The following is a 27,477-nucleotide window of genomic DNA, read 5'->3' on the forward strand; positions in this document are numbered from 1 at the left end:
GTAATGCCAATATTCTTCAATTTTCTTCAAGTGTGTAAAGGTTTATCAATATTTCCTGACACAAATGTAGATCCCAATGAATCAATCTTGGACAGCAGCACATATGAAACGTTCCGGTTTCAACGAGACCTCAACCATGTCTGTAACTTCTGAGATTGTTGTGTTAGGGAGAGTTTTAGGCTGAAATTGCCAAGGAGAGCAATGCAAAACACAAAATAAAAACGAGCAATGGATGCAGATAGCACACAGGGGCCATTTTAGTTGTGTTAGTTGCGATTTACATTTTGAAGATTTTTCCGTAAGCAAGCATAAAACGAGGGATTTAACTATAAGGATTCAGCCTGATGGTCATCTCACTTGTCACACAAGACAATGTTGTATTTCTTCGGCCATAATAGTTGTTTTTTTCTTGTGTAATGTGACATAATCTGTGATTTTTGTGACAAAAGCTCAGTTATTTATAACTGACCTAGCAGACCTAATTTTGTTTATAACTAGTTCAAATTGAGTGCATTTGGAAATTGGGACAAAAATTACAAGAAATGTCAAATAATTGTTTTATTAAACAGTTATAAAATAGTCAAACAAATATCACAGTAATTATGAAGATTGCACGACAATTAATAAGTGTGTATTATTAAAATGCCAATTGTAAGTAATGTTTAAAAAAAAAGGACAGCTGTTATTAAGTTGGCAAAGTAAACAGCCAAGTAAACAGCAAAGTAAACAGCCAACTAAAAACTGGTATATGTAATTGTTTAACAAAAAAGACAATGTTTGGGAAGCACATTTTTATAATGGCAGCTTTGCATTTCTAATGTATGTATTACAAAAACGAAACCATCTTAACAAAGGTAATTAAAGACATTTTTCACCTTCATTGTCCCTTTTTACCATTTCTCTTACTTGGTTATGTCAGTTGCCATATTTTTGTTGGTGTACCTGACACGGAAGAAGCATTCTGCAATAAATTGGCTTTGGATGGGGGAAATGTTTGTCATTAAGTTGGTAATTTTGAATTTGACCAGCTAACAGTGCATGACTGACATTGTAATAGTTACTGTAACATCCAGAGAAGGTTGCAGCAACATTATCATTTATTGAACCAGACTATTTCATATCCTGGTAAAGATTATTTACTTTAATCAAAAGATCATCTGGATCATTTTGTGTCCATGTGCAAACATCTTGTTGTTAAAAATTGCTGTTAAACTAATAGCAGCACACTGTTTGTTCCTCTTAACACTGGCATGTATGGCAAATTAACCCTTATATTGAAAGCATTCTCATTAACATTAACTTTATTCATGGATATTATTTCAATCTACATATAGGTTTTTATATTTTTTCCCCAAAGTTTATTTTTTTTTATATAGTGTCAAAGCAAGGAATTGAAATTGTGTATTTTCAGATTCATTGGCTATAATTACATCAGTTGAATTTCACTTTATTTCATCTTTAGTGCTTTCAATGATATTTGAAGTATTAACACATTTGTGTTAATGTGTTTTTTAGTCATTTGTAGTAAATATGAATTTGTTCTCAAATCATAATTTGTTTGTTGTGGTTCCTCATGACACACACTGTATTTAGTTTCAGTATCTTTACTATTGATATCTTTATTTTGCATTTCTTCATTGTCTAAAATATTTTCAGTATGGCCAGTAGTGACAGTAAATGAGTGATTTCATTTATTGTCTGGGTGGAGGTAAGTACTGGAGGTAAGTTAAGGTAAGTTTCATTTAGAATAATTTAAATGTATATTTAATACAATATAAACAATTCATTCTATTATATAATTATAGAACCCAGAATTGCATTTGGGGCGGTGTCATGACATTTCACTGCATATATGTATTACCTTATGTATATGTATGTGACAAATAATCTCTTGAACTTGAACTTGATTCATAGTCATGCAGGCCAATTTTGTTCCTTCTATTTGAATCAATTATTGCACACCATGATTCCTGCTTGATAATTGCACATGTATTACCAGAAACAATTAAGAACGGTGAATCATTATTATTTCACAGTGATTTCTTAATTGCTCTACCAATTGGCATAGCATTATTTTACAACGCAGAGTGAAAGTGAACTACACCAATGCAGTGATCTACACCAATGCATTCCAAATAAATGGCATACGTTACTTGGAATGTTGTATTCAACATAGTTTGTCTTGTTGGCAATTCTGTAATTGCAATATAATATTTTCCTACAACATTATAATTTATTATACAAGACTTTTTCCTATCCTGATAAAGATTACTTCCTATAATCAAAACATTGTCTAGGTCCTTTTGTGCAAACATTCTGGAACTTGTTTTTAACATCTGCTGTTAAACAAATAGCTGCACACTGTTTGTTCCTGGAGTCTCTAAACTGAAAATCATCCTGATGAAATGAGCCTCTTAACACTGACACATATGGCGAATTAACACTTATATTGAAAGTGTGTCATGACAGGGCTCCTAGCCTGAGTGTGTGTGGGGATGGGGGTTTTAACCTGTTGCTTGTTACACCAACCAACGAGCAACAGGCATGCAGCCACCCTGATCCCAATCACCTAAATCCAGGTCAGGTTTGGCTGATCAACCAGACCATCCCCACACCACATACCCCCGACACCAAACTGAGGCCAGGGGGAAGCAAAGCCTTTGGTCTTGTGCGCGCCAACTATGATGTATTTAAATAGGTTTACGTATTTACGGAGGTTTACAAAGGTAGTCGAACATACAGAATGTTATTGGTGACTTCTTTCCTAGGATTAAATTGTCAATAAGTTACGTTTCCATGAGACGTTTCTGAGAATTAATGGTGTTTTTTTTGTGTTTTTTCACAAATCCCGCAGCTGTAATGGGGACCAATGAGATAAAATATAAATCGACCAGATCCACAGACATCAACCAGGCAAGAGGGTACATAAACACACACACGACTATCAACCAGGCAAGAGGGTACACTGAGTTTGTAATCTCTAACCACTACAGAGCGATGCAGTCTACGCCATACACTGGACAGGGTGCCAATGTACATTCTGAATTAGAACCTGTACATTTATAGTAAATAGTATGATGATGTCATAAAGCATCTTACTGTAAATCTCATCTCATTCCATTTGTTTTCGAACATTGCCGCGTCGGTGAAGCGCGACCGCCTGGATACTTGGGTTCAAATTTTGTCCGTTTTGCCATTCATTTCTGCTCCGTATGTGGATCGATTTGGATAAAACCAAAACCACAAGATTTTTGTGACCTACTGGTTCAAATGAGACAAACCGTGTTCGTAGCTTCTGTCATTGTTGTGTTCCAGATCATTTAAGCCGCGTTGTAGATAGTTTGGCGTGTTGGTGACTCACGACCACGGGTGTGATTTGGGTCGAATTTGGTCGGTTTTTCACTCATTTCTGCTCTGTATGTGGATCGATTCGGACCACGTTGAACCACAAGGTGTTTGTGACTTTCTAGTTCAAACAAGTTGTCCACCGTGTTCGTGACTTATGCCGTTCTTCTGTTTCAGAGAGCTTTAGCCTGAAAATTTCAGAGAAAATTTCTCAACCAATTTCAATAGGGGATCCAGCCTAATAATAATAATAGTAATAATAATCTTTATTTGTACTTCAAAACACATCATGCAGCTCAAAGTACTTTACGTAAAAAAAAAAATAGTAGGCTTATAGTTAGCTGTGCCATGGAAAACTTTATACCAAAATGAGCAAGAAATGTCTGAAATCAATGAGTGTCTGCACTCTGTATTGGTCCTCAGTGACCTCAGCTTTCTATTGGTTTACCAGGTTTTAATGTAATTTCATCCAATCAGATTATTCTGCATTCTGAGATTCAATGGGGATTCAGCCTGTACAACAAGCCTAATTGGGGCTGATCTACTTAGTGTCATAATCTAAGTAGTGGTGATTTTAACGATAAATTCAGAATGTCAATTGTTCAGTCCCGACATTTCCACGACCCCCCCCCCCCCCCCCCCCCCATTAATGTCGATCCATGCAGATTTGCAAAAAAAGGTGAATGAGTGGCTTTGGATCTTATTTCATGTTGTTCTACTGCCACCAGGCGTTTCCCGTTATAAATGACATAAAAACTATTCTGAGTGGCAAACGCCATTTTAGTCAATATTGAAAAAATGAATACAAAAATAAATAAAAACGCCTATGAAATAAATAAATGTGTCTATGAAATAAACCCTGAAATAAATAAATCAGGCAATAAATATATAAATACTTGTAAAAAGGAATATATAAATTAGTAAATATGATTCTATTTTATTTAGGAACATACATTTAAACGACAAAATACTTCCGCAGAAGAATAAAAGTCCATTCAAGAACTGCGTCCTCCAATGAGAAACACTGTGTTTCTCGGGTGAGACACTAAAAACCGCGGAAGCCCTCCTAACGCAGCGAGCTGCTGACGTCATCCGTTTGTCGGATGACGTCATCGGAGTCCTGCGTCAGAGTCCTTCAAACCCTGCGAGTAATTGTATTTAGGGATCGACGTGCACCTCGGCGAAGAGTCCCTCAAACCAAAATTGTATTTCTCACGACAGGTACTTAAATACATCCAACCGGAGTCGGTGGAGCGTTGCTCCACATTGAGCCGCAATGGAAGTGAAAACGCGGATTTTAATTCAATTTTTATCCATCAGGCTCAACCATGTTGTTTCCTCCGACAGACTGGGTTGACAGGATGCTCCGCAACAGAAAGTAAATAATAATAATAATAATAATAATAATAATAATAATAATAATAATAATAATCAAATTCGGGGATCGATTAGTTGCGTCTACAATGTGTTGCTATGCAGCTAGACTGTAAAATCCACCAAGAGAAATCGAACGGGAGCCTATGGACGGAAGTTGTTGGTGCACTCCACTATATTCATGGGTAAGAACAACAAAGATGACTGGGAATGTTTATGCAAAGCTGCGATTGGAACCGTTTGGTCAACCCGAATAGCGGCAGTGGGGTTTATAGAGACGTTGTTGTTATAATTTTCAAAAAATATATAATCCAATGTCAGCAGCCATCCTGCCTCGCTGTTAGCATCCCTAGCAAACAGCGCACTATGTTTGGTGTTGTTGCCTTCCATGTAAACTGTCTTGTCTCGGCAAGATATGGATATATATTATCGAACATGAGTGTGGCTTTTCAAACCTCTGATGCAAACACACTTTTTTTTTAAAGCGGATCATCATAGCAACCCAGTTACAACTACGGGGAACATTTTTATTCCACTATAATTTTGACCGTCTGTTTTGTTTTCTTGTGTTTTCCATTGCCTCAGGGATAGATCATGTGTCTGCTGGGGCCATCCCGTGTTCTGAATTTGTAGGGGGTGAGTTGTTGGGAAGACAACCCCTCTCTTAGAGCAGCCGCTGCCTGATCTGCCATGTCCTCCCTGGGCGCTCAGCTGTCTCCGCCTGCCATCCCCTCCACTTCGACCTCCATCTCATCGACTAGCGGCTGTGGGGATGTCGGAACTGCCATGGCGACTCAACGTGACACCACTCTGTTTGCCTCAGACCGTTACGCCAGACTTATCATGGCCCAGATGAACAAGATGCGACTCAGCGCTGACTTCTGTGATGTGGGGCTGAGGGTCGGGGGGCGTCTCTTCAAGGTTCACAGGCTGGTGCTGGCTGCTAGCAGCCCATACTTCTCTGCTTTGTTCTCTGGGGGGATGAATGAGGTTGACAAGGAGGAGGTGCAGCTACTTGGAGTGGAGGCTGAAGTGTTCGAGGACCTGCTGCATTTCATATACACAGGTACTGGTGTCACTTGATATGCACCCTGGCTGTACAGTATCCCTAAAATATCACGTCACAATTCACAATATCACAATTTTTTCACAGTATATTAGTTGGTGACTTTGTTTATATTTTTATATTCAACTTACACTATTGTCTTTTTTTCTTTGGTGAAAGTCTTCTCCCATTCCATTTGCATGCGTTCTGTCTCCTGTCTCCGCCTTACAAATAATGGGTTTGAGTTCTGTGACATCCCACTCTGCTGTAACATTGTCACAGTCAGTCTTGTGTGATATTGCTAGCACAATTCTTAATTTCATTTGTTGTAAAGCGTACTGTTATTTAAAAAAATAATATGAAATATAAGTGTATTATATCTACAAAAAAAATACTGTCCTATAGCCTGTATGCCAAGTTGCGTGCATGAGATTACGAATAAGCCATCAACACCTTGTATTACCTCTGTATTATGACAGTCTGTTAATACACTGGTAATTAACTTTAAGTCGCGATCGTTTAAAAACCAAGTACAATATATTGTTGTACTGTTTTCTTTCTCCATCAGGCACGATTTCTTTGAATGTTGAGAATGTCCAGGAGCTGATGGTGGCGGCAGACATGCTGCAGCTTAGAGAGGTCGTCACTATTTGTGGAGAGTTCATCAAGGCTCACATGGACGCTTCCAATTGCGTGGGCATCTTCCAGTTTCTAGAGCAAATTGCTCATATGGACATGCTGACATTTACTGAGAACTACATCTGTGTTCATTTCTTGGAGGTAATTAGGAGAATGATTTTCTTAACTGTTTCTTTTGTAGATGCAAAATCACACACTGAAGAAATGAATTGAAATATATGAAATATCTAAAGATGGTCTCAATCCTCCTTTTCTAGGTTTGTGTTACCGATGAGTTCTGGGGCCTGTCGAAAGATCAGCTGGTGAAGCTGTTACGCAGTGAGGAGCTGAGGATCGAGGACGAGTACCAGGTATTCACTGCAGCCATGGACTGGGTCCTTCAGGATGTAACTAAAAGGAGGAAACACGTGGTCGAGGTGTTGGAACCAGTCCGCTTCCCCTTACTGTCACCACAGAGACTGTTCAACTACATAGAAGGTGAGGAGGCTGTGACCGTTCATTCATCTTCATTATTTTTTTATTTTTTATTTTTTTTGTGGCAGTTTGATCATAAACATCTGTATTTTATGTAATTTATGAAAGAATATCTTGCATGCTGTGGTTAGTTTCTGGTTGTTATTTACATATACCTATATATACCTGACAAAATATCAACATAACTTTCACACAGTGGTGTTTGAGTTTTGTTAAAGTGAATGTATTCTCTTATTTGACTCAGCAAATAAGAGAATACACTCAGCAAAGAAAATTCAATGTGCCTGCATATTAGACCACTCTTGTAACGCTGGATACCATTTTTGTTATTTGTCCCACAACATAGGCGTTGCAGACTTCAGCCTGCGGGTGGCACTGCAGACACTGCTGAAGGAATACACAGAGGTCACAAAGTCCCCGAAAGGAAATAAGATGTACAGTCTATTACAGCCAGCCAAGATGAGGCCAAGACGGAAAGCCAGAAAATACCTCTACGCTATAGGTACTTTAGCTGAAATCCCTGTGCATAAACACTTAGAATAAGTAAAACTCTGACAACGGACAACACTCCTGTCCATCTACAGACTTACAATTCTAAGTCAACTGTTCTCTCCTGTTCTCGTTGCAACAGGCGGATATACTCGGCTGCAGGGCGGCCGCTGGAGTGACAGCCGCGCTCTGAGCTGCGTGGAGCGATTTGACTCCTTCAACCAGTACTGGACCACTGTGTCATCGCTGCACCAGGCCCGCAGTGGGCTCGGCGTGGCCGTGCTGGAGGGCATGATCTATGTGGTTGGAGGTGAGAAGCAACAGGTTGTCCCAAGCCTGTCAGACAGAAAAAAAACATAAAAGAAAAAATACAACGTTAGGACACATTGTACGAAACACAAGCTTAACTTTCACTACCGCGGTGCAAAATGAGTGCATTAGAAAAGCAAAGGTCGGCAAAAGTAAATACCCTGCAGTAGGGATGTCACTTTCAACTGGCAATGTACACAAATGGTGAAAAACTGCTCGGTGCTTGTGACCAAATTATCTTCCCCAACAGGAGAGAAGGACTCTATGATATTCGACTGCACAGAGCGATACGACCCAGTTACCAAGCAGTGGGCTGCTGTGGCCTCTCTCAACTCTCCTCGTTGCGGAGTCGGTGTGTGCCCCTGCCACGGAGTTTTATATGCACTCGGTAAATCACTACTTAACTAGCACTATGCAATTCATGCAGCTTCCGTTAACTGCATACATTTACATTTTAACTGTCACATGAAGGTAACCAAAAGTAAACTAATGTAATTAATAAAACGGCAGAGAAATTTAGATAATGAGCCAAAAAGCAATGGGAAATTGATAAGATGAGCTCATATTATTACTAAAAGTGTCCCATATTAAATAAGCATTTACAAAAGCATATGTTGTTCAATATTACTCATCTCTTCTTCCCCTTGAGGTGGGTGGGTTGGCTCAGAGATTGGCAAGACGATGGAGCGCTACGACCCGGAGGAGAACAAGTGGGAGGTCATCGGCAGCATGGCCATTCCTCGCTACTACTTTGGCTGCTGTGAGCTACAAGGTGGGGTCATCTCATCCAAGCAGTAAATACTCCAATATGTAGTTCCATACTTCATTGCAGTACTGGTCAAATTTTAGTAGCGTTCACAAAAGTGAATGAGTAATTACAGTCGAAAGGTGAAACAATTGTGTTAAATCCTCTGTATCCTTCTTTACCGTTCTGAGGACTGTGATTGGGCGCTTACCGTAGTGGCTCTGAATGAAGCACACTTTGTGCTTTTCCAGGTTTAATTTATGTGATTGGGGGCGTAAGTGACGAGGGAATGGAGTTGCGCTCGGCTGAGGTCTATGACCCCACCTCCCACAACTGGAGAGCGTTGCCTGCCATGGCGACACGGAGAGCCTATTTTGGCATGGCCTGCCTCAATAACTGCATCTACGCTGTGGGTGGCTGGAACCAAGAGCTGGGCTCACTGGAGACGGTGGAGAAGTACTGCCCTGAGGAGGTAAGGCGGAGTTGGGGGTTGTGCACGTCATATAAATACTTGTAATACGACCTATGCAGTTTTCCTGTAATAATGAAACAAGCGCACAAGTAATTACAGATTAGCATTGGCTCTCAGGGTTGTTTCTCATTTGTGCCCTTTTCTGGTCGTAGGAGAAGTGGGTGGAGGTGGCACCGATGACCACAGCACGAGCGGGGGTGTCTGTGTCGCCGGTAAATGGACTGCTGTATGCCATCGGGGGCAGGGACAGCAGAGACTTCTCAGCACCAGTGACAGTCGACTCTGTGGAGATCTATGACCCGCACCTGGACACATGGACGGAAATAGGCAACATGATCACCAGCCGCTGCGATGGTGGACTGGCTGTGCTCTAGCACCACGGAACTTCTGTAAATATTCACAAACTCGTACTGTTGACGTTTATATCGAGGCAAGACTTGTCTGACTGAACAGAGGGGTCCTTGCCGGCAATCTTTATCACAATCTTTTACGGTGATGTGTGAATCCCACTTATGTATTGCTGAGTTTCTTATACACATTGAGCTACTGAAAAGTTGTGTGTTGCCTACACCGAGGAAAAGCTGCACTTTGGGAATCACTAGATTCTGTCTCAAAAGGTCTCCCAACATTCTCATTAACACTACTTGTGTTTCAGTTGTTGATTGATGTCTTTTCTGTTTTATTCCTTTTTTTTTTTTTTTACACTTTACAGTAGGCCATACACGCATAGCTTTAACAGGAAAACTGGAACTGCAAACACTTATCTCTGAACGAGCTGTAATAATACACAGTCTTTGCTGAATTAATATTCAACTCACATCTGAACTGCTAAAGCAAGGTGTTGAAAGGGCCACGTGCTAAGGTCTCTGCCTGTGGTGAGTGAGGAATGAACTTTTGTAAAGACCAGAGCGTCAGTGTGATGAAGCTGTGAATCCGTCTGAAGACGAAAACATTTCGCATTAAAATAAATAAACTTTGGTCTAAACATAAAACAGTGGAAGATATTATTTTCGTACAGAAAGTAACTTTGGATTAATATTCAATACATTTCATCCTGATATAGTATTAATGTATAATTTTCAACTTCCAAATTGGGACACCTAAAAAGATTGGATGGTCTTGTTATTTTTCACTTGTGACTAAGTACATCCAACCAACCAACCAACCAACCTCAACCAATCGCAAAAATTGATTTAGCTCAAAAGATGACATGAGAGCAACAGACAAATACTCATGTGTTGATCTGGCTATTACATTAAGCCCAAAGCGCTGTATTTTCATTTGTCTTTAATAGTTACATGGCTCCAGTCCTGAGTCTTGACTTCCACCCTGCAACGCTGAACTTGTGAAAGGCAGTCAATCCTGAAGCTCCCCAATTTTTTTTTCATTACAGAACTTTTTAAGTGTGAGCATGGCCACAAATGAAAAAGTTGCGACCAGAGTAAGGATAGTCCGCATGGCTTTGAACCAGGCGGGGTAGCCTGGGAGAAGGGTCAGGTCATAGTGCAGCGACAGACCCAGCCCCATGATGACCAGCAGGGCTCCTTCCACGACATTGTTCTTGCAGAGCAGCGCCAGCCATGCGACAAGCGAGGGTACCACACTGTTGCCCAGATTCAACCAGTCGGGCCGGGCAGGGCTTCCCTCAGGGATGGCAAACCCCCACCGAGCCCCACCAAGGAAAGAAACAATGGAGGCCCCGTAGACCACCTGCGCATACGCCAGCTCCGGGTAGAAAGACTTTGTTGCAGCCATAAACAGAGGGGCCGCCAAAAAGGGAATGAGGCCCGAGAAGCCGAGGTACAGAGCTGGTTTAGGAGCCTGGACGATGGCTTTCATGCTGAAACCTCCCTTGGTGTGTGTTGCGTGGTCTCCCGCTGCAGTCCCAGGTTGGTTTGTGTGACATAAACGTGAGGTGAGACAGATCATGGACCTGAGGCTTAACAGTTTGTTAGAGGAGGCTTGACTGGAGAGCAGACAACTTGTGGATATTGGCGTGTGGAAATGTTGCGTTGGCTTGAGGGAGTTTGGTGCTCGGAAAACTGGTTGCAGACATCTCCTCGGTAGACCCTGAAAAAATAATAAATGAATTGCAATATAATAATCAAGGTTCAATTGGTGGAATAAAATATTTTTCTTATGAGGAAGATGGATCAATAATCAGTGGTGGAAATTTACAAATACTTTGTTGCTTGTTTTTCAACTTTTACTCCACTACGTTTCAAGGCAAATATCTATACTTTTTTCTCAACTACATTCTAATAGTCGTTACTTTATAGGACTTATATCTGTGTGTATGTATATATTTATAAATGACTATGACACCACCTATAGTGTTTGTAAATTGAAATCAGGATTTGCATTAGCACTTATCTGCAGAAAAGAAGGTACAGTAGGTACATTATTGTGTATTATAGGCTCTATTATATCAAGACACTGGATATGACGAGTACTTTTACTTTTTATACTTTAAGTACATTTAAGAGAAAACATACTTTTACTTAGGTAGAAATACCATGGTGGTGCTTTCTGTTTTACTCGTCGTTTTGTGGCAGGGTACTTTTATTTAAGTAAAATGGTTTGACGGTGAGTAGCTCCTCCATCACGGTCGATAATGAAAAATAACAACCATTACTGCTTCTACTTCTTCTTACCCCCAGAGATGTTTGCCTTCTCAATGCAAAGTGAAGCATTTTGAATCTGTGGAAAGACAATTTCACGCATTATTAACGTTATAGGAATACTTTGTGCTACCTTGCACGCATGTAAAAAACACACACAGACCTGCCACTGAGTTCAGTGTTGGTGCCTCTAGATTAATGTCTGCTACGCGCAAACCAACGAAGATATAGGGTTAAGCAAGCTCACGTCAAGTCAAGACACGAACCCACTTTATACGGACCTCTATAAGGGTTAAATAACGTTCTGAAATCCACTGCCTCTTACCGCGTAGAGATCCACACGCTGTGCCAGAAGCAGAAACAATAATATATCCGCTTCAGGCCCCTCCGACTAAAACGCTGAGCGACGAGGTCGTTGGCCCACAGCGATCTGCGCTCGATTTAACCACCTGTCGAGTCTGTGAACCAAACCCGCTCTGCTATCGACCGTCCTGCCTGGCGATGGCGGGGGCGGGCAGTGAGGTGCGTTCAAGATCACTCCCACTCATCCTACGGCGATTAAAAACCGACACGCTGTCACACGTGACCCCACGTTGTTTTGGGGGAAAAAGTTGCCATTAAAGAGTTCATACATTGAAACATGTGGTTGTTTTTTTTTTTGTTTGTTTTATGTGTCTAACTCTTAATAATATTTGACGTGAGACCTCGTTGATACGACGCCACAACCGCCGCGGGGGTCCCATCAAGGAGCCGTGCAGGAGGTCTTCTCTGCCGGCTGCAAAAATAATTTAAATTAAAATAAAGTAAAACAGCGCATCACGCGTCTTTTGCAACGCTGTCCACATGGTATTGTTAGAGCCATTTTGTTTACCACTCTGACACACGCGGTTTACATGAAGATTTAATATTATATGTGCGTGAAAACTTTCCAAGGTTCTTATTTTCGACGAAGTGTGAATTGTTGATATATATTTTTATTGTTTGCTAGTGTGTCTGTGTGTGTGTGTGTGTATATATATATATATATATATATATATATATATATATATATATATATGGCCATTTTTTCTATTTTTTATTTTCATCTGTTGTGATTGAAGGACTGTTTTGGTTGGTTGCATAATCGCAGCCGCTCTTGAACGCACCCCCATTTGTCCATTCGAACCACTCAGTGGCAGCGCCAGTGCTCAGCGCTCCTAAAACCCAAACAAACACCGATCGCCACGCTTTCCAACAGGTGGACACTTTTAGCAGGCCGTAATCCCTCTCCGAGCGCGGTAAGGTCACATTTATACCACCCAGCCACACTCACTCGAGATAACATGCCTCGATAGATTATTTTAGACATCGTCGTGAATCGCAGAAGCTAGCCAGTTAGCCCGTAGCGCTAGCAGGCTGGTGGAGGTGCGGCGGCCATTTTGAAACGAAACCAGCTCTGTTTACTTCCAGTTTATAAACCCAGCGTTCGCTTTTAGAGACAATTTCTATGCGACTGCGTGCACGTGTGGTTTTTTTAAACCCCCTTGAGGACATTTGGCACGTTTAATTGGTGAAAGCCACCTTCCAGTTGAGGAGGCTCCTTGATAGTCTAGCTAACGCTAGCTACTGGCTAACAATTGCTATGCTAGTGTTAACTAAGCAGAGTTGGGGCTGATTTGGTAACGTTCGTCGGCCTGGAAACGTTGATTATTTAGTTAATGTTTGACATGAGATAAATTCCTCACGTAGTCGCATCTAACGCACATCACCTGCTGTTGTTTAGGGTTGATTGCGATGCTGCGAATGCGCAACTCGCTGCCCCACAGACCGCTTGGATCCAAATTGACTGATTAACAGCCACCCACTGTGAATTCGTTATCTTGAATCACTTTAAAACGGACTCGTTCCGCATTGCTCGAAGCCCAAACGTCGCCTGGGCTGAACTCGCCGATAGTGTGGCGCTGTTATGTAATACTTAAATGGGAGTTACTCCTTCGGGTTGCTTACTACGAGGGTAAATTGAACGTTAACACATGTCCAGAAGGACTCTGCAGGTTCTGTGTTTTTTGGGGGTGTGTGTGGTGACGCATCGCTTCGGTCTTCATGTGTTACTGTCACTTCAGTGCTGTGACCACTTGGGATCAGGAAGTGTTCGCGTCCAAGTTATTTTTACACCGGTATGAATATTTAATTTGAAAATGCAGACGCCAATCTTATGAAGGGGGATATTTCTCGGGATGAATTGCTTCCTTGTGTTGAGTCATGGTGTTTTTCTTTTTGCCTCTACTTAAGATTTCATGTGAAACGTCAGTCATTTCTAAAACACTGTCATTTGCTTTAACCAGAAGTGGATTCTGTTTTATGTGAGCATTCATAAAAATGGGAATACATTTCTTAACATTTCTCAATGTGAAATGTTCCGCATTTTTGCATATTCAAGTAAATTTTTGCATGTATGTATTGCATCATAAAGTCAATTGTTTCTACTGATATATTTATATGTTGTTTGTTTATTAATTTTGCAGGTCCTGTCTCCCTGTGAAGAAACTACACAACTGTCTTGGCAAGATCGCAGAAAACAATTGGCTTATCTGGAGTGTAACTTATCGTATTACACAAAAAACAACAGTGTTGAATAAAGGATCGCAGCCACATATTTTGGGTTTACATGCCCACCCTTCTTACAGCAAAGAATTGAATTTCGATTTTGTTTTGGAAGCTCCACAGTCCAGAGAGAAGTTGGCCTTTGTCCCTTTCTGAAGGGTGTGCATTTTATGTCACAGAAGACTTGCGGGACAGCGATGTTCTACATTGAGAGTCGTCTATGAAATCTGAACTATTCCTCACCTCTGTTTCGATCAGACATCCCCTGATAACTAAGCGTGCATTTAACAAATGTAAATGTAAACCGTTTAAAGACATAAAAAGACATTATAATGCATTTTCTCACAGCAACCCAGTTTCATTAACTAAGAATTAAGATGAGTGCGATGTAACATTAGGTCTTACTACCTTTACTGTCATGTGACTTGGACATTTGGAGCATTCTTTTCTTTAAACTCAGACACCCTTTCACCAGCTAATGAGGTGAGCGGTGGTTTTCAGTGACCTTCATCGCATAGAAGACCGTCTCTGAACCCTTTTTCTTTTTTCTGGATGTGTTTTGGTGGAGCTTACAATGATTCGGTAAAAGGATTCGACGTAAACACAAGCTGGCACACGTCGTGGCAGGAGAAGACCTGGAATCTCCTTTCCTCTTGGTGGATGTCATAGTGGAACTGCCACACAGATTGCTGTCCATGCGCAAGTGCAGACTGTTTCCACAGGCTACTTGGTTACATCGACACCTGACCGTGACTCATAATTTGGACAAATTACCATTTCAATCAGTTGAGTTTGCCAAACAGCACATAGACTGAGCTCTATGCTTATTCTAAACTAATCAGCAAATGATGCAAATAAGTTAGTGAACATTTCCGGCTACTTGACAAATCTTATCAGACCAGTGGGAACAAATTTCGCTCGTAAGCGACACCAAAAAAAAAAATCACCTGTTCGGAAGCATCTTGGAGAATCTCATTCAAAAATCTGCCCCTTCGACGCTTATCTAATATCTGCTATCAGCATCGTCCCAGTCCCACCAGATCTCTCAGTCACAATTCTGGATAATTCCTGCAAACTCTTTTGACCAGTCTCATCCTGGACGAAGGACTTTGCCTCTTGGCGAAGGGGCAATCCTGTCCTGGAGGAGGTCGAAGAGGAGTTAGCAGTGTGGTGCACCCCGTCTGTTGGCGCACGCACCCTCTGACTGGTGTGAGCGGGCCTGAGGAAACGAGCCCAAACCAACCGAGCGAGAGGAGGCAGAGGACTTCAGAGCCACAGACTCTGGGGTAAGGCTGGCACTTCACCTGACTCACTCATTAATGACATGTAAAGACATCTGCGGCCACAGAGCCGGGGATTACACAATGCCTTCACCCACTTGCACCAGTGGCTTTGATTTTAAAGACACACAATATATCCCTCCCTATTCAGATTCATTCTTCCTTACTGTGTGTGTGTGTGTGTGTGTGTGTGTACAATTACTGCATTCAAACACTATTATTCTTTGCAAGTGACTTTTCATCCTACCGTCAGCCTCATAGACAGAGCTTCAGTGCCTTGCTCTTTGTTGTATTTCTGCTATGAATAGGACACTGCTCGGCTGTCTTAACAGGACACATCCAAAAGAAAAAGTCACAGAGAGCTGCAGTCAAATCACCATTTTGTCGCATTCTGTTTTTTTTTACATAATATGATTGTTGAAAATAACATGAATTAAACCCTCCTTTTATCCCCCCCCCCAGATCCTGGCCATGAGGTTTGATGCCTCGATCCACTGACCGGAAACACTGGACCTAAATGGCGCAGCATGACTTTGTGCCTGCCTGGCTTAACTTCTCCACACCCCAGCCTGCCAAGGTGTGAGCGTGTGTGAGCGCATGAGTGTGTCTGTGTGACAACAGAAAGACAAGAGAAAGACATTGAAGGGGAACAATTCGCCTGTCAGAGCGACTGTGTGTGTGTGCGTGTGCGTCCATGCGTACAAGTTAGGCTCAGACTGTGCGGTCAGCCGAGGGTTCATTCGAGGGTCATGCAGACATTGTGCCTCTGCTTGGAAGACTGATAAGAGAAGAGACCTTTTAAAAGTACTGGCATGAGGTACAAAGGAAGTGGCTTCATGTCTTAAGGGTTTAGGCAGTGTGCCTGTTTGCCAAAACCTCTTCCTGTTTTGGCTGGAAGAGGGGCTGAAATGCAATTGTTATTATATTGTTTGTTTTCCTTGAAGCCACATTTTTCAAATATTCTCAACATGTGGAGTTTCAAGTGGTAATCTGTAACCCAGCACCTTTTAAGAAACAGTCGTTCTATGTATTTGCGTTATGCATGTGCTCCTCTATGTTGTTTCTGTTGGTGGCGGGGTCTGCTTTTCCCGGTTCCCTAAGACGTTTAAGTGCAACCATGGTGAATCAGTGTAGCGAGTTCTGTTCACTAAACTGTCGATATGGATGAACATTTAAATAAAAGAAAAGCAACCTCAGATGAAAAATATCTCCCCCACCTCAAGTGACAGAGGAAAAAAACACAATTCATGCGATCAGAAGAAGGGATCATTTTGAGTAAAGAAAGTGTGTATGGGGGGGAGACGGGGGCGAAGACATGGGTAAACCCGGCCGTTGGGGTGAAAACATTGGACTTTTGAATGAAAGTCGGGAACTTGCATGAATCCACCCAGTAATTCACACTCTCATGGATCACAACTGGTGGTTGTGAATCAAAGTGAAAATGGTGCACTTCTCTATTAGGCACAAGAAAATGCAGGTGCAAGGAAGAACATTGGGTGAAAATAGAGAAGTTGTGAAGCGAAGAAGAGCAATCCTTTTAAATGTTGGCTTGTGCTTTTTACAATGCATTTGGCAGCTCAACTGTCCAGCTAAATGAGATCAGTCAGTGTTTCCCCGGAGTCGGGGACTTGCCCAGAGCGACTTTGACAAGGGCCAAATTGTGATGGCTCGACAACTGAGTCAGAGCATCTCCAAAACGGCAGGACTTGTGGGGTGTTCCCGGTATGCAGTGGTTAGTACCTACCACTGGGGAGCGAAGTCTAGCCTGTCTGGTCCCATCCCACAGAAGAGCTACTGTAGCACAAATTGGTGAAAAAGTTAATGCTTCTATGATAGAAAGGTGTCAGAACACACAGTGCATCACAGCTTGCTGCGTATGGTGCTGTGTAGCTGTAGACCGGTCAGAATGTCCATGCTGTACACCTCAGAAAGCGCCTACAATGGGCACGTGAGCATCATAACAGGACCATGGAGCATTGGAAGAAGGTGGTCTGTTCTGATGAATCCCATTTTTTTCTACATGTGGATGGGTCGGGGTCAAAACTTCCACGACTTAAAGGATCTGCTGCTAACGTCTTTGTGCCAGATACCACAGGACCCCTTCAGAGGTCTTGTGGAGACCATGCCTCGACAGGTCAGAGCTGTTTTGGCGGAACGAGGGGAAGCTACATAATATTAGTTGTTATTAGTGGTGGGTTTAATGTTGTGGCTGATCGGTTAATGTTTGTTATCAAGCTTCAAGTACTCTGGCTTTGCTTGCTCATCATGAGACCAGTTTTAATATAAATTGTTTGGGTAACACAAGAAAACTGCCCCAGTATAGATTATAATTGTGGAGTAACTTTATATTTTTTTACGAGGGATGAAATGCTACACAGTTTATTATCTAACCGTTCGGCACACGCCCCTACGGTTCAATATGCACACGTGAAAATGCGGCATTTCGGTATCACCATAGAAGTCCACAGGATGCGTTGGCCGCAGCTTACAGGCGCGGTGTGCTGCTTCCTATTGAATCCACTGTTGCAGCTCTACCGGCCACATCAGTCATCCGGGGGCTGTGAGAGAAACTTTTTTTTTTTTTTTTTTCCAGCTGTGCGCGGCTACGCAACCTTTTCCACAGGAATCCAAAACGATCCAATTCTTTGAAACGTCTCATTTGTAGGAAGTCTCGCTGGGTGCTTAGCCATTCTTGATTTTGTTAGGTTTTACGGTTTTATGTCGTTGTTTAAGTTGCCATCTCCTGCCGCCAGCAAATGTTTCCCCCTCAATGTAAGAGAGAGCCTATGCCCCTCCCTCGCCTCAGAGGTGTCCTGACTGGAAAGGAGCGCACCCGCTGTCACGTCAGGTTCACAAAGCGAAGGCACACACACACTGGTCTGACGTTGAGGTTTTATTTTGCTATTATTATTTATGTGTGAACAATACTGTTTATACCTCTTCTATACAAAAATAACTCAAAACAGTACAGGTTTTATTCCGTTTTTATTGTGAAACATTTCTAAAATATTATAAATATCAATAAATATTAACGGAAATTTATATTTGAATTATTCACTATCCTGGACACCTCCCCTCCAATCAGATCAACGTATGCAAGCTATAACGACCCACCAATAAACTTGAACCCCCATCTCCCCCCATAGTCATACACACAGCATTACACTAGTTATTTGTGGCAGACCACTATAAAAACATTTTTTACACCTTTTAGCTTAATAATTTTTTTTTCTTAATGTCAAGATACTGAAACCGTACCGTAACCGTGACCCTAAAACTGATGCAAATCGAACCGTGAGCCCACTGTATTGTAGCATCCCTATTATTTACTAAACATCTATGTAAGTTTTGTGGTCTGCCTTAATGGAACAGAACCAATATTAATGTTGTGAGTAAGTCCTGTGTTTATCCCTCGGACCCTTTACAGAAGTGTCCTTCCACAAAGCGTCCATTCATGGTCAACACTCAGAGTAGAGTTTGACCTGGATGTATTCGGGGCCAGTTTTCCCCTTGGGTCAGCAGTCCATCAAGGAGAGGTTATGACAGTCGTCCTCCTCTCCCTGTGTTCTTGCAGTCCCCTGCCGCCAACCATGAGAAGCAAGGTGAGCCCAACCATCACAGAGACGGAAAATCCACTGTGAGCCGCCGCCGCCACAACTCGTCTGATGGCTTCTTCAACAACGGGCCCCTGCGTCCTCCTGCAGGTAACACTCCGTCCACAGTTAGTCTGTGCAGTTATCGGGTAATTCCAGGCTTTTTGGCCAAACGGATTCCAGCTTAAGAAATGTGATGCAACTGGGCAAAATGTTGCGCTAAACTTAAAATATTACATTTACTATTTAATAAGAGCTATTCAAGTTCACTGAAATCGATGGCTTTTCAGTGATGCCTCTTTTATATGCTGCCGCTGTGTTGTCTCAAAAAATATTCTATTAAATGTGGTGTGAGAAGACCTGTGCAATCCAGCAGATTTTTCCGCAATTTGATGTTTTGGAGTGAGGCTGTTGAGTGAAAAACTAACATTGTTAGAATATTCATTCATTTTTAAATGTTGAAACAGTTTGAAGCATTTCTATACTGGTCTCCTTTCTCAAGGTGATGGATGGCAGCAGCCCTCCCTCCTTCTGAGGCATGACTCTGTGGACTCGGGGGTGGCCAAAGGGGGGCATGGCGGCCTGGTGGGGGGTTCGTGTTGGAAGGAAGCGCCCAGCTGGCACGGAGCTCTGCGGGGAGCACAGGACGGTCACCATCACCTGGGGCGCCACCCTAAACGGGGAGGCGGTGACAGGGACAGGCAGGGCGGGCACCGGCAGCGCAATGGTAACTTCCATCCCCGCAAGGGAGCCCCGTACCAGGACAAATTCCTCAACGAGGAACGCAAGGAGGACAAGCTGAAGTTTGTGGAAGAGGATTTTGTAAGTAGATGAGCCCCCACTGACATTGACATCTCTGTCTTCAATGCTAAAGCCTTGTTTAAGGAGTGTCTTGTTGACAGGAACTTGATTGACAGGATCGGTGATTAAGACTGTTTATTGTCTTGCCTGTTAGAACAGGCTAGGAAGTGACTAGGGGCGAATTGATCAACCAAATAATGAATTTATCAATCGGTAGAAAATGCTTTGATTATAAATAAAGAAAACAAGTGTACGTTTCAGTCTTAGAATTTATCTCAAGTGAGCAGAAATTATTTTAATCACGTAAGACTGATGTACACATAAAGTACACATAGAAGGGCATTAACCCCTTTGTACAAGGACGATAATAAAATACAGAGCATCAATTTAGGAGTTTGTTTGGCCCATTTCTAAAAAATTCTGTACCCTGGCAATCATTATGCAATGTGAATTTGTTTGATCACCAGTAATTAAGACAAATCTTAGATTTTACCTGGCAACAGAGACTTAGCAAGCTAGCACTAAGCTCGCAAACCTCACTGTCCTCTATGTTGCTTATCGAAAGTGATTACTTATGTTATTGATTGTTCTTTTCTCTAGCCCTCCCTCAACCCGGAAACAACTGGAAAGACTGGGACGCAGATCAGAGCAGTGGCTCCCCATGCTGGAGTATGGGGTAAGACCAGATTAACATCACAGTTTTCATCATCTGGCAAGACTCCCGCAACTCCACGCCTGACTGTTTGACTTTCTTTTCTCTCAGAAAACCCCCCTAGTGGCAAGCAGATGGTGTCCAAAATGCTAGTGATCAAGAAACTTTCCAAGGAGGACCCCAGCACGGCCTTCTCTGCAGGGTTCGCCAGTGCTGCTGCCCTCCCAACCAACGGCAGTAAAGCTCCCATAGCGGGCTCCAGTGTTTACAAGAACCTGGTCCCCAAGCCCGCTGTGGCCCCCACCAAGGTAATTTTACCAACGTGAATATTCCAGTTAGTAACTTGATTAACCCCTGTAGACCGAAGGTAAACATAAATTGTGTATAAAAAGCATTAACTTGATTAACCCCTGTAGACCGAAGGTAAACATAAATTGTGTATAAAAAGCATTTACATGTGTCACATATGAACTCTTATTTCTAATGTGCGCATCTCACATGTGTCTAATAAAATGCATTTACATGTGGCCGTGCATGCAAATGCTGCTCTGAAGAGAAAAACTGACTTAACAAAATCTAAAGGGTGCAACGGATCACAAAACTCACGGTTCAGATTGGATCACAGTTTTGAGCCACAGATTGGATTTTTCCAATTTAGCAAAAAATAATAATAATAAAACAAGACAAATATAACTTTTCTTTCCATTTGTTCTGTAAAACACTTGAAGGAGGAACTTTTGCCAATTGCCTTCAATGAAAACAACATTGAAGATGTCCAATGTGTAAATAAAATCTTCAAATATATAAAATATTCAGTAATCAATTGTTAAATCAAAGTGCAATATGAGGCACGCATGATACCATCTTCCTTTAAACATGGTAGTGAATGTAAAAATTTGATTAGATCCACCCCCAGTAACTGAATTTAATTCCAGTAACAGTAACCAGTATCATGTTAAATGTCATGCAAATCGGTTCAGAATTAAGCGAGCTGCAGTCATTGCTGTAGCACAGTCTGCGACTCTCAATATTAGATTCGATTTAAGCATATGTAATTTTCAGCACTAACCTTTACCCTATCGAGTGTTGATTTGTAAAGAACAACACTTGTTTCTAAATAAGAAACTTTGAGTCCAGTCACATGAAATCTTTATAAATAATGTTAATTTTTTTGTAGCGGTTTAAATATAAAGACAATATTTCATACAATTTCATAGATAAAAGAAATGCCTTGGAGCCTTAAGAGCCGTATAATCCGAATCACTGAAAAGAGGCAAATTTTTCAAAACAACTGCAAATGTCTTCTCATGTCCGCTCTCTACGCCCTTCTCTAATCTGACTTTTTTCCGAATTTTACTCATATCACGGCGTCATGTTCCGTTTAACATTATCATCTTATCTTTGATATCACAATCCAAATCATATCCATAATGTGAACTACTCTTATGGAGTGCGTACCGGTGCAGACCGGCACTTCTCACAAGCTCTCTCAAGAGGACGAATCAAGTGGACATATTATAAAATATGTGTTTCATGTTTTATTGAATCAGGGCGCACTTATTATTTAAATAATTAGAAGGCACAAGCTGCACTCCATCTGAGCTCTGGCTCCTGTGCCTCGGACCCTCCAAAGCTCCGCTTCAGTGACGCAGTACACAGTTTATCAGATAACGTTACATTTGAGATCACATTTATGTCGGACACTATTACCCACAGTATTACGGGGAGAATCCCAAACCTGCTTGTGATTTCTAAGTTCTAAATCGAGCGCCCATTTTGACCGATTTTTTGATTTGGAATCTGAATCGTGACACCCCATGAACCAAAGATTGAGCTTCAGAGTAAAACACAGCAGGCGTCTGTCTTTATCTTCTTTTCACCACAACTCTGCTTCCAGATGGAGGGAATTGTTACTTTAAAAAGTAACTGTGGGAGTAAAACTGTTTTTCACTATGACGGTTCAATTTTGCGATTGATTCCCGGTTCAAATGCGAGCCGAACCGCTACAAAAATCGTTCCACTGCTATTTTGTTTTTCATAATTATTTTCACAGCATTTGTCTACTTTCGGTAGCCTGTGGTTTGTGTTTGAAGTTTGAATGAGAAGCTGCACGCAGTATAATAATGCACAACTGGCCACACTCCGTCTCCTGCTTCTTATCTTTGCATGTTATCTTAATTTGGTACCTGTGCTTATTGATGACTGTCTCTGTTAAATATCTTTAAATAGATATAAAGTCCCTTGTTTGGTAGTCAGACAACAACTAGTCATCGGGAAAACTTTCTCAGTGCTTCAGTAAGATTCCGCTCACATGGATCAGTCCTGCCTACAGGCTAATAATTAAAGTTTGAGGCAGTGGAATAGTGATGCGTCCCCATGGTTGGGCGCTAGCTGGAACTTGCCTCACTCCAGTGTTTCCATGTGCAGAGCACCCAGTGGAAACCCGTTGGGAGGGAGGTCAATAAGCCTGGTCATCACATGCCAGGCAGAGACTCAGTCTTCACCAGCCCCATCTCTGCCGCCAAACCCAGCATCCCGCCCAGCGCACCACCACACAACACACCGAAAGAGGTGAACGCCGTCTCCAGCCGACAAAGTTGGCGTGACTCTGATGTGATGAAACATCTGAAACGCCGATGGTTTCATCAGTCGTATGCAGCTAGGGAAGCATAACAAGACCAATTCAGTTCGCAGCCTCCATCTAATTGCTTTGAATCCCATTGATCCTGCCTTTTTATAGCAGCACCCCTCCAGCACAACCCCTCCCATCGACATCGCACCGTCGCGGCTGAAGTTGATGCGCCGTGGTCCGGATCGCAAGAGCGAGTTTTTGCGGGCCCTGAAGGACGAAGGCACTGGAGAGCTGACCACTAGTAGCAGCCCAGGGACTTCAGGGGAGGTGGGTACCACTGTGGCTGGGACCAGCAAAGCATTATGGGGGTTCTTGCATTTGGAAAGGGTGCGACTGGCTGAAAACAAGAGTACCTTTTTAAAGAATACCAGTAGTTGCTGCCTTGATTTTCTGAGCATATCGTCAGTTTTGGAATTTTACAATGGACTCTTCCGATAGGAGAAATTTATTTGTTTTTTTTGTCAAATTAATTTTATTGATCAAAAATCCTACATATAAGGTTGTAACTGGGGTTAACGTGATAAACAAGATAATTCCAAGGAGGTTGACTTTGCCCGGTTTAAAATAAATAAATAAATAAATAAATAAATAAATAAAAAGGTAAAATAAATACAGCAACATAATAATACTTAATAGTGTGGGGAAAATGGATAGATCTTGTGAAACAAGACTTTTTTTGTGTTGAAAACCCATGTAAACCTTTAGAACCACACCAAAAATCTCACGTCAAATACCACCCTTTTTTTTCCATTTTTGTGGCATTTAGTCACCATCTCCTGCAGGAAATTGAGTTATAACGGTTGACATTTGTTCGTGTTTTAAACATTTTTTTCCCCCCCAGGGAGAAAGCAGCACCCCAGAGCCCAAGCCGTACAGCGAGGAGGGCTGCCATGAGAACGGCCTGGCCTACTCTCTCAGTGACTCAGACACTGAACACCTGTCCAGCTCCCTGGAGGCAGAGCACAGGTACGAGCAACACACACACACACACACACACACACACACACACACACACACACAGTCCTCTAAACACACAATGTTTCTGCCCTCTCAGGTTGCTGAAGGCCATGGGCTGGCAGGAGTGTCCAGAAAATGATGACAACTTCCTCCCTCTGACCGAGGACGAACTTAGAGAGTTCCAGACAAAAACTGAGCAGGTGACTTCAGCAGAGAACACTTTACATCCTTTTTATTTTTACTTTCATGCCACAAGAAATAACAGGGCACACCTATTGGGAGCGAAATTCGAGTGTCACAGAAATGTATTTATGGATTCAAGATTCAAGAGGTTTATTTGTCACATACATTTATGCAGTGAAATGTCTTAACAAGACTTGTCTTGCATAGATGAGGAGATTAATAATTATAAGTACAAATAAAACTAGAGGTGGAAATTAAGATAGAAATATGTCGAGGTGCAACTGAACAGTAGACACTCGTGCAAAATGTAATAATGCTCACGTGTTTTTAGCTGAAGTTAATCCCCGTGGCAAAGTGCCATTAAAATGTAATTCCCACTCCGCCACCCCATTCCCGATCACATCCCATCTTCACATGTACAAGCCATTAATCCAGCCGTTCTCAACCTTTTTGAGCTTGTTTTTTGAGTCCCAAAGATCTCCCAAAAACTCACATTTAGGGCTTTAAACGATTGCGTCGAAATTAGGGATGAACAATAAATCAAATTCAATTCACATCGCAATATCACAGAGCGCAAATCCAGCGATTTAAATATATATATTTTTTTAAATATTTTGTGGTTTTTTTTGGGGGGGGTGGGGGGTTTATGTGACACAATCTAACCAGTAGGGCTGTCCAGGGACGGGTCTTCCTACAGGCGGGATGCCCCCCCCCACCTAGCGCGCCATCCGCAGGCACTTAGCTCACCTGTCTCCCTCTACGACGGAACGAGATGATGCGCGCGCCAGAACAGTGTGTTTTTATTTGACATCTCCTAATGGAACGAAACAGGTGCAATGGAGACACTTTCTCCATGCCCCCCCAGATTATTTTAACCTTCCCAGCTGCCCCCGGTGCTCCGGCATCGGTGCACCGTGCGCGGCGTGTGCTGCTAGCAGAGCTCGGAACACGTGTAGAGTCTGCACGGAGCCTCTGCCAGAACACTGCGTGTTTGTTTTTTTTGTTTGTTTGTTTTTTTTAACCATTATTTAAAATTGAATGAGTGTAACGCTGTCCCTGAGCACAGGTGCTCTGTGTATGCGGACGTATGCACGCAACATTTTTATTAAAAAAAAAACCAATACATTTCTGCTGAAACACTGCCTATTTCGAAATGTTAATTTGAACAATTAGAAGGCTTGACGTTAAATCAGTGACTCAATATTCTACTGTGGTTGAAGGTTTTTCTTTTTACAATTCAATAGTTAAATAAAGATATGTTATTCATGCACCAATTCATCTCACTTCATCATAAAACGGGCCTCGCCGACAGGAAACAGCAGTTTATGTTGTTGTCCATAACACACAACTCACATTTAGTGAATAATACAGAAGATAAGGAACATAAAAACAATCGTAATTTGATCATTTTTCCAAATCTTCCAGCCCTCATCTAAAGAGGAATCTTTTTTCAAAGTGTGGATATTTCACATTGCATATTAGGGAAATGTTTCATTTGAATTTGTGTCATAGGGCAGTGGTTTTCAACCTGGGCTCCAGACTTGACCATTTTTGGGAAAAATATGAATTTCTGCTGAAACACTGCCCCCCCCCCCCCCCATGTTAATTTTCAGATTCATATATGTGTGTGTGTGTGCGTGTGCGTGTCAATTTCAGTGGTTCTCCTAATTATTTATTTGTTTTTTTCTGGTGCTCCTAAAATTTTCCAGTAGGGAGCACCAGTGCTACTAAATTATAGTAATAGGAAAATATTAGTCTGGAGCCCTGCCCAGGGTCCTTGAAGGTTCCAGGGAGTGCACAAGGGTGACTGTTTTGATCCTAGTTTCACTGTATAGACACTAAATCATATCTACCAATTCAAAGGTTCCAAAATTGTCCCGGAGACTAAATCTTATGAAATGGCCTGATGCGTATCAAATTGAGGGCCCTTAATATGAAAAAGGCTGAGAATCGCTGTCGTGGGTCATGGAAGGCACTCCAAATGGATCATATTCTGTATAAATTCTGAGGTTCATTCCAAACATTTAACTATTCTTTAAACCGAAAAGATGTCAAGAACCGCCTGCCGTGTGTTTGACCCCTGCGCGTGCCTCCCCAGCTGAAGAGGAACGGCGTGCAGAGGAACGGCGTTCTGCCGAGGGCGCGGGGCGTGACCCTCCACTTCACCCCCTGGAGGAGTGTGGCGGAGGCGCACGTGGAGGAGGGCTCCGAGTCGGAAACCAGTAGCAGCAGCAGCCAGACCTCGGACGACGAAGACTGCATCAAATCCTAACGTGGCTTTACGGAACAAAAGATACACAACAACAGCCAAACACCACAGCCCAGCAAGCATTTTTTTTTCTGTCCTCATCTTTGTTGTTTTTTTTTTTTCTCTGTTGTTTTTTTTAGAGCACCATTTTTGACTTTTTTTTTTTTTTTTCTTTTTGTCGTTTCTTGCACAAGGGAAAAACCAATCATATCCCAGTGAAGGGGGAGATTCCTGCTCTGCCAGACGTCTTTTTCCCTGCGTTTCCTCCTTCACTGCAGCCCCCGCCCTGCCTCCCCCCCTCCACACACATCCCTTCTTCCTTTTTTTCTTCCTCGCTTTGTGGAACTGAAGTGTTCATCGAGAAAATTAAAGGGCAATGAATGCACACACGATTCTGCTTTAAACAGACTAACTCATTTCATTGATGATGCTGATGACACATTAATGATATTAATAAAAATTGGTTCCTGACAAGCTGAGATGTTTCAATATGAATCTGGCTGCCGGTGTCTCATTTGAATTTCACTTTTTTTTTTTTCCCCTTTGTTGTGCCGTGTGTTGACCTGCTGTATGCTTCTCTTCGCCACGTGGCATTTGCATTGATTCCACATGTTCCGCAAATCTGGCTCTGTGTCTGTAATGGCAAACTATTAACTCCCCCAAATGAGTCTTAAATGTCCAAAACCAGTGTGTGAAATGTACCAGGATGACATGTCCAGTGAAATATTGCACACATTGCAAATAACTACGCTACCTACAATGCATTGAGGGCAAGCTGCTGATTATGGTTTCTCTAGTGTCATCCTGCTGAAAGGAAGCGCAGGGGCCGCGTGTGACAAGCCATTGTTCTTTTTTTACTCAGTATGTAGTGGGGTAGTACACCATTCCAGATGCAGTGGTACTTGTTCTTGACCAGCATATTTATTTTGGGTTGATTAGACTCCAGTCAGACCATTAACACATGTCAATATATGAAGTTCTTTTGTTAGTTGTTCAGTCTGATTATCCCGGGCTGCTGAGAACTTACAGGGTGAC

The 27,477-nt window shown here is 42.1% G+C and overlaps 3 protein-coding genes across 4 annotated transcripts; 2 read left to right on the top strand and 1 right to left on the bottom strand.

Annotated features, from left to right (window-relative positions):
• Nucleotides 1-5,535: 5,535 nt before the first annotated feature.
• ipp (intracisternal A particle-promoted polypeptide) lies at nucleotides 5,536-9,734 on the top strand (the record flags this gene model as incomplete). The annotated part of the gene is made up of 9 exons (XM_080011332.1): nucleotides 5,536-5,785; nucleotides 6,333-6,544; nucleotides 6,661-6,880; nucleotides 7,224-7,379; nucleotides 7,509-7,676; nucleotides 7,926-8,063; nucleotides 8,325-8,447; nucleotides 8,672-8,892; nucleotides 9,045-9,734. Coding segments are annotated over 9 exons (1,710 nt in total), but the record flags the coding sequence as incomplete, so codon positions are not given.
• A 139-nt stretch (nucleotides 9,735-9,873) lies between these two features.
• Nucleotides 9,874-11,965, bottom strand: LOC307238389 (transmembrane protein 69-like). The gene is made up of 3 exons (XM_080011333.1): nucleotides 11,839-11,965; nucleotides 11,547-11,592; nucleotides 9,874-10,962 (listed from the first exon to the last, which is right to left on the bottom strand). Exons 2-3 carry the CDS (start codon nucleotides 11,583-11,585, stop codon nucleotides 10,249-10,251), a joined length of 753 nt encoding a protein of 250 aa, XP_079867459.1. The 5' UTR covers nucleotides 11,586-11,592; nucleotides 11,839-11,965; the 3' UTR covers nucleotides 9,874-10,248.
• A 708-nt stretch (nucleotides 11,966-12,673) lies between these two features.
• Nucleotides 12,674-26,916, top strand: gpbp1l1 (GC-rich promoter binding protein 1-like 1). Of its 2 annotated transcripts, none has more exons than XM_080010335.1 (12): nucleotides 12,674-12,790; nucleotides 14,018-15,382; nucleotides 15,839-15,953; nucleotides 18,951-19,080; nucleotides 19,472-19,791; nucleotides 20,371-20,446; nucleotides 20,534-20,730; nucleotides 22,850-22,993; nucleotides 23,163-23,321; nucleotides 23,896-24,020; nucleotides 24,109-24,211; nucleotides 26,293-26,916. In XM_080010335.1, the coding sequence occupies exons 3-12, from the start codon at nucleotides 15,894-15,896 to the stop codon at nucleotides 26,464-26,466; spliced, it is 1,488 nt and encodes a 495-aa protein (XP_079866461.1). In that variant the 5' UTR covers nucleotides 12,674-12,790; nucleotides 14,018-15,382; nucleotides 15,839-15,893; the 3' UTR covers nucleotides 26,467-26,916. The 2 variants fall into 2 exon arrangements, with proteins under 2 accessions (XP_079866461.1, XP_079866462.1); XM_080010336.1 differs by having other exon boundaries at nucleotides 23,166-23,321.
• The last annotated feature ends 561 nt before the right edge of the window (nucleotides 26,917-27,477 follow it).

Source organism: Zeus faber (assembly GCF_960531495.2).
Source record: "Zeus faber genome assembly, chromosome: 12".
Taxonomy (NCBI): Eukaryota; Metazoa; Chordata; class Actinopteri; order Zeiformes; family Zeidae; genus Zeus; species Zeus faber.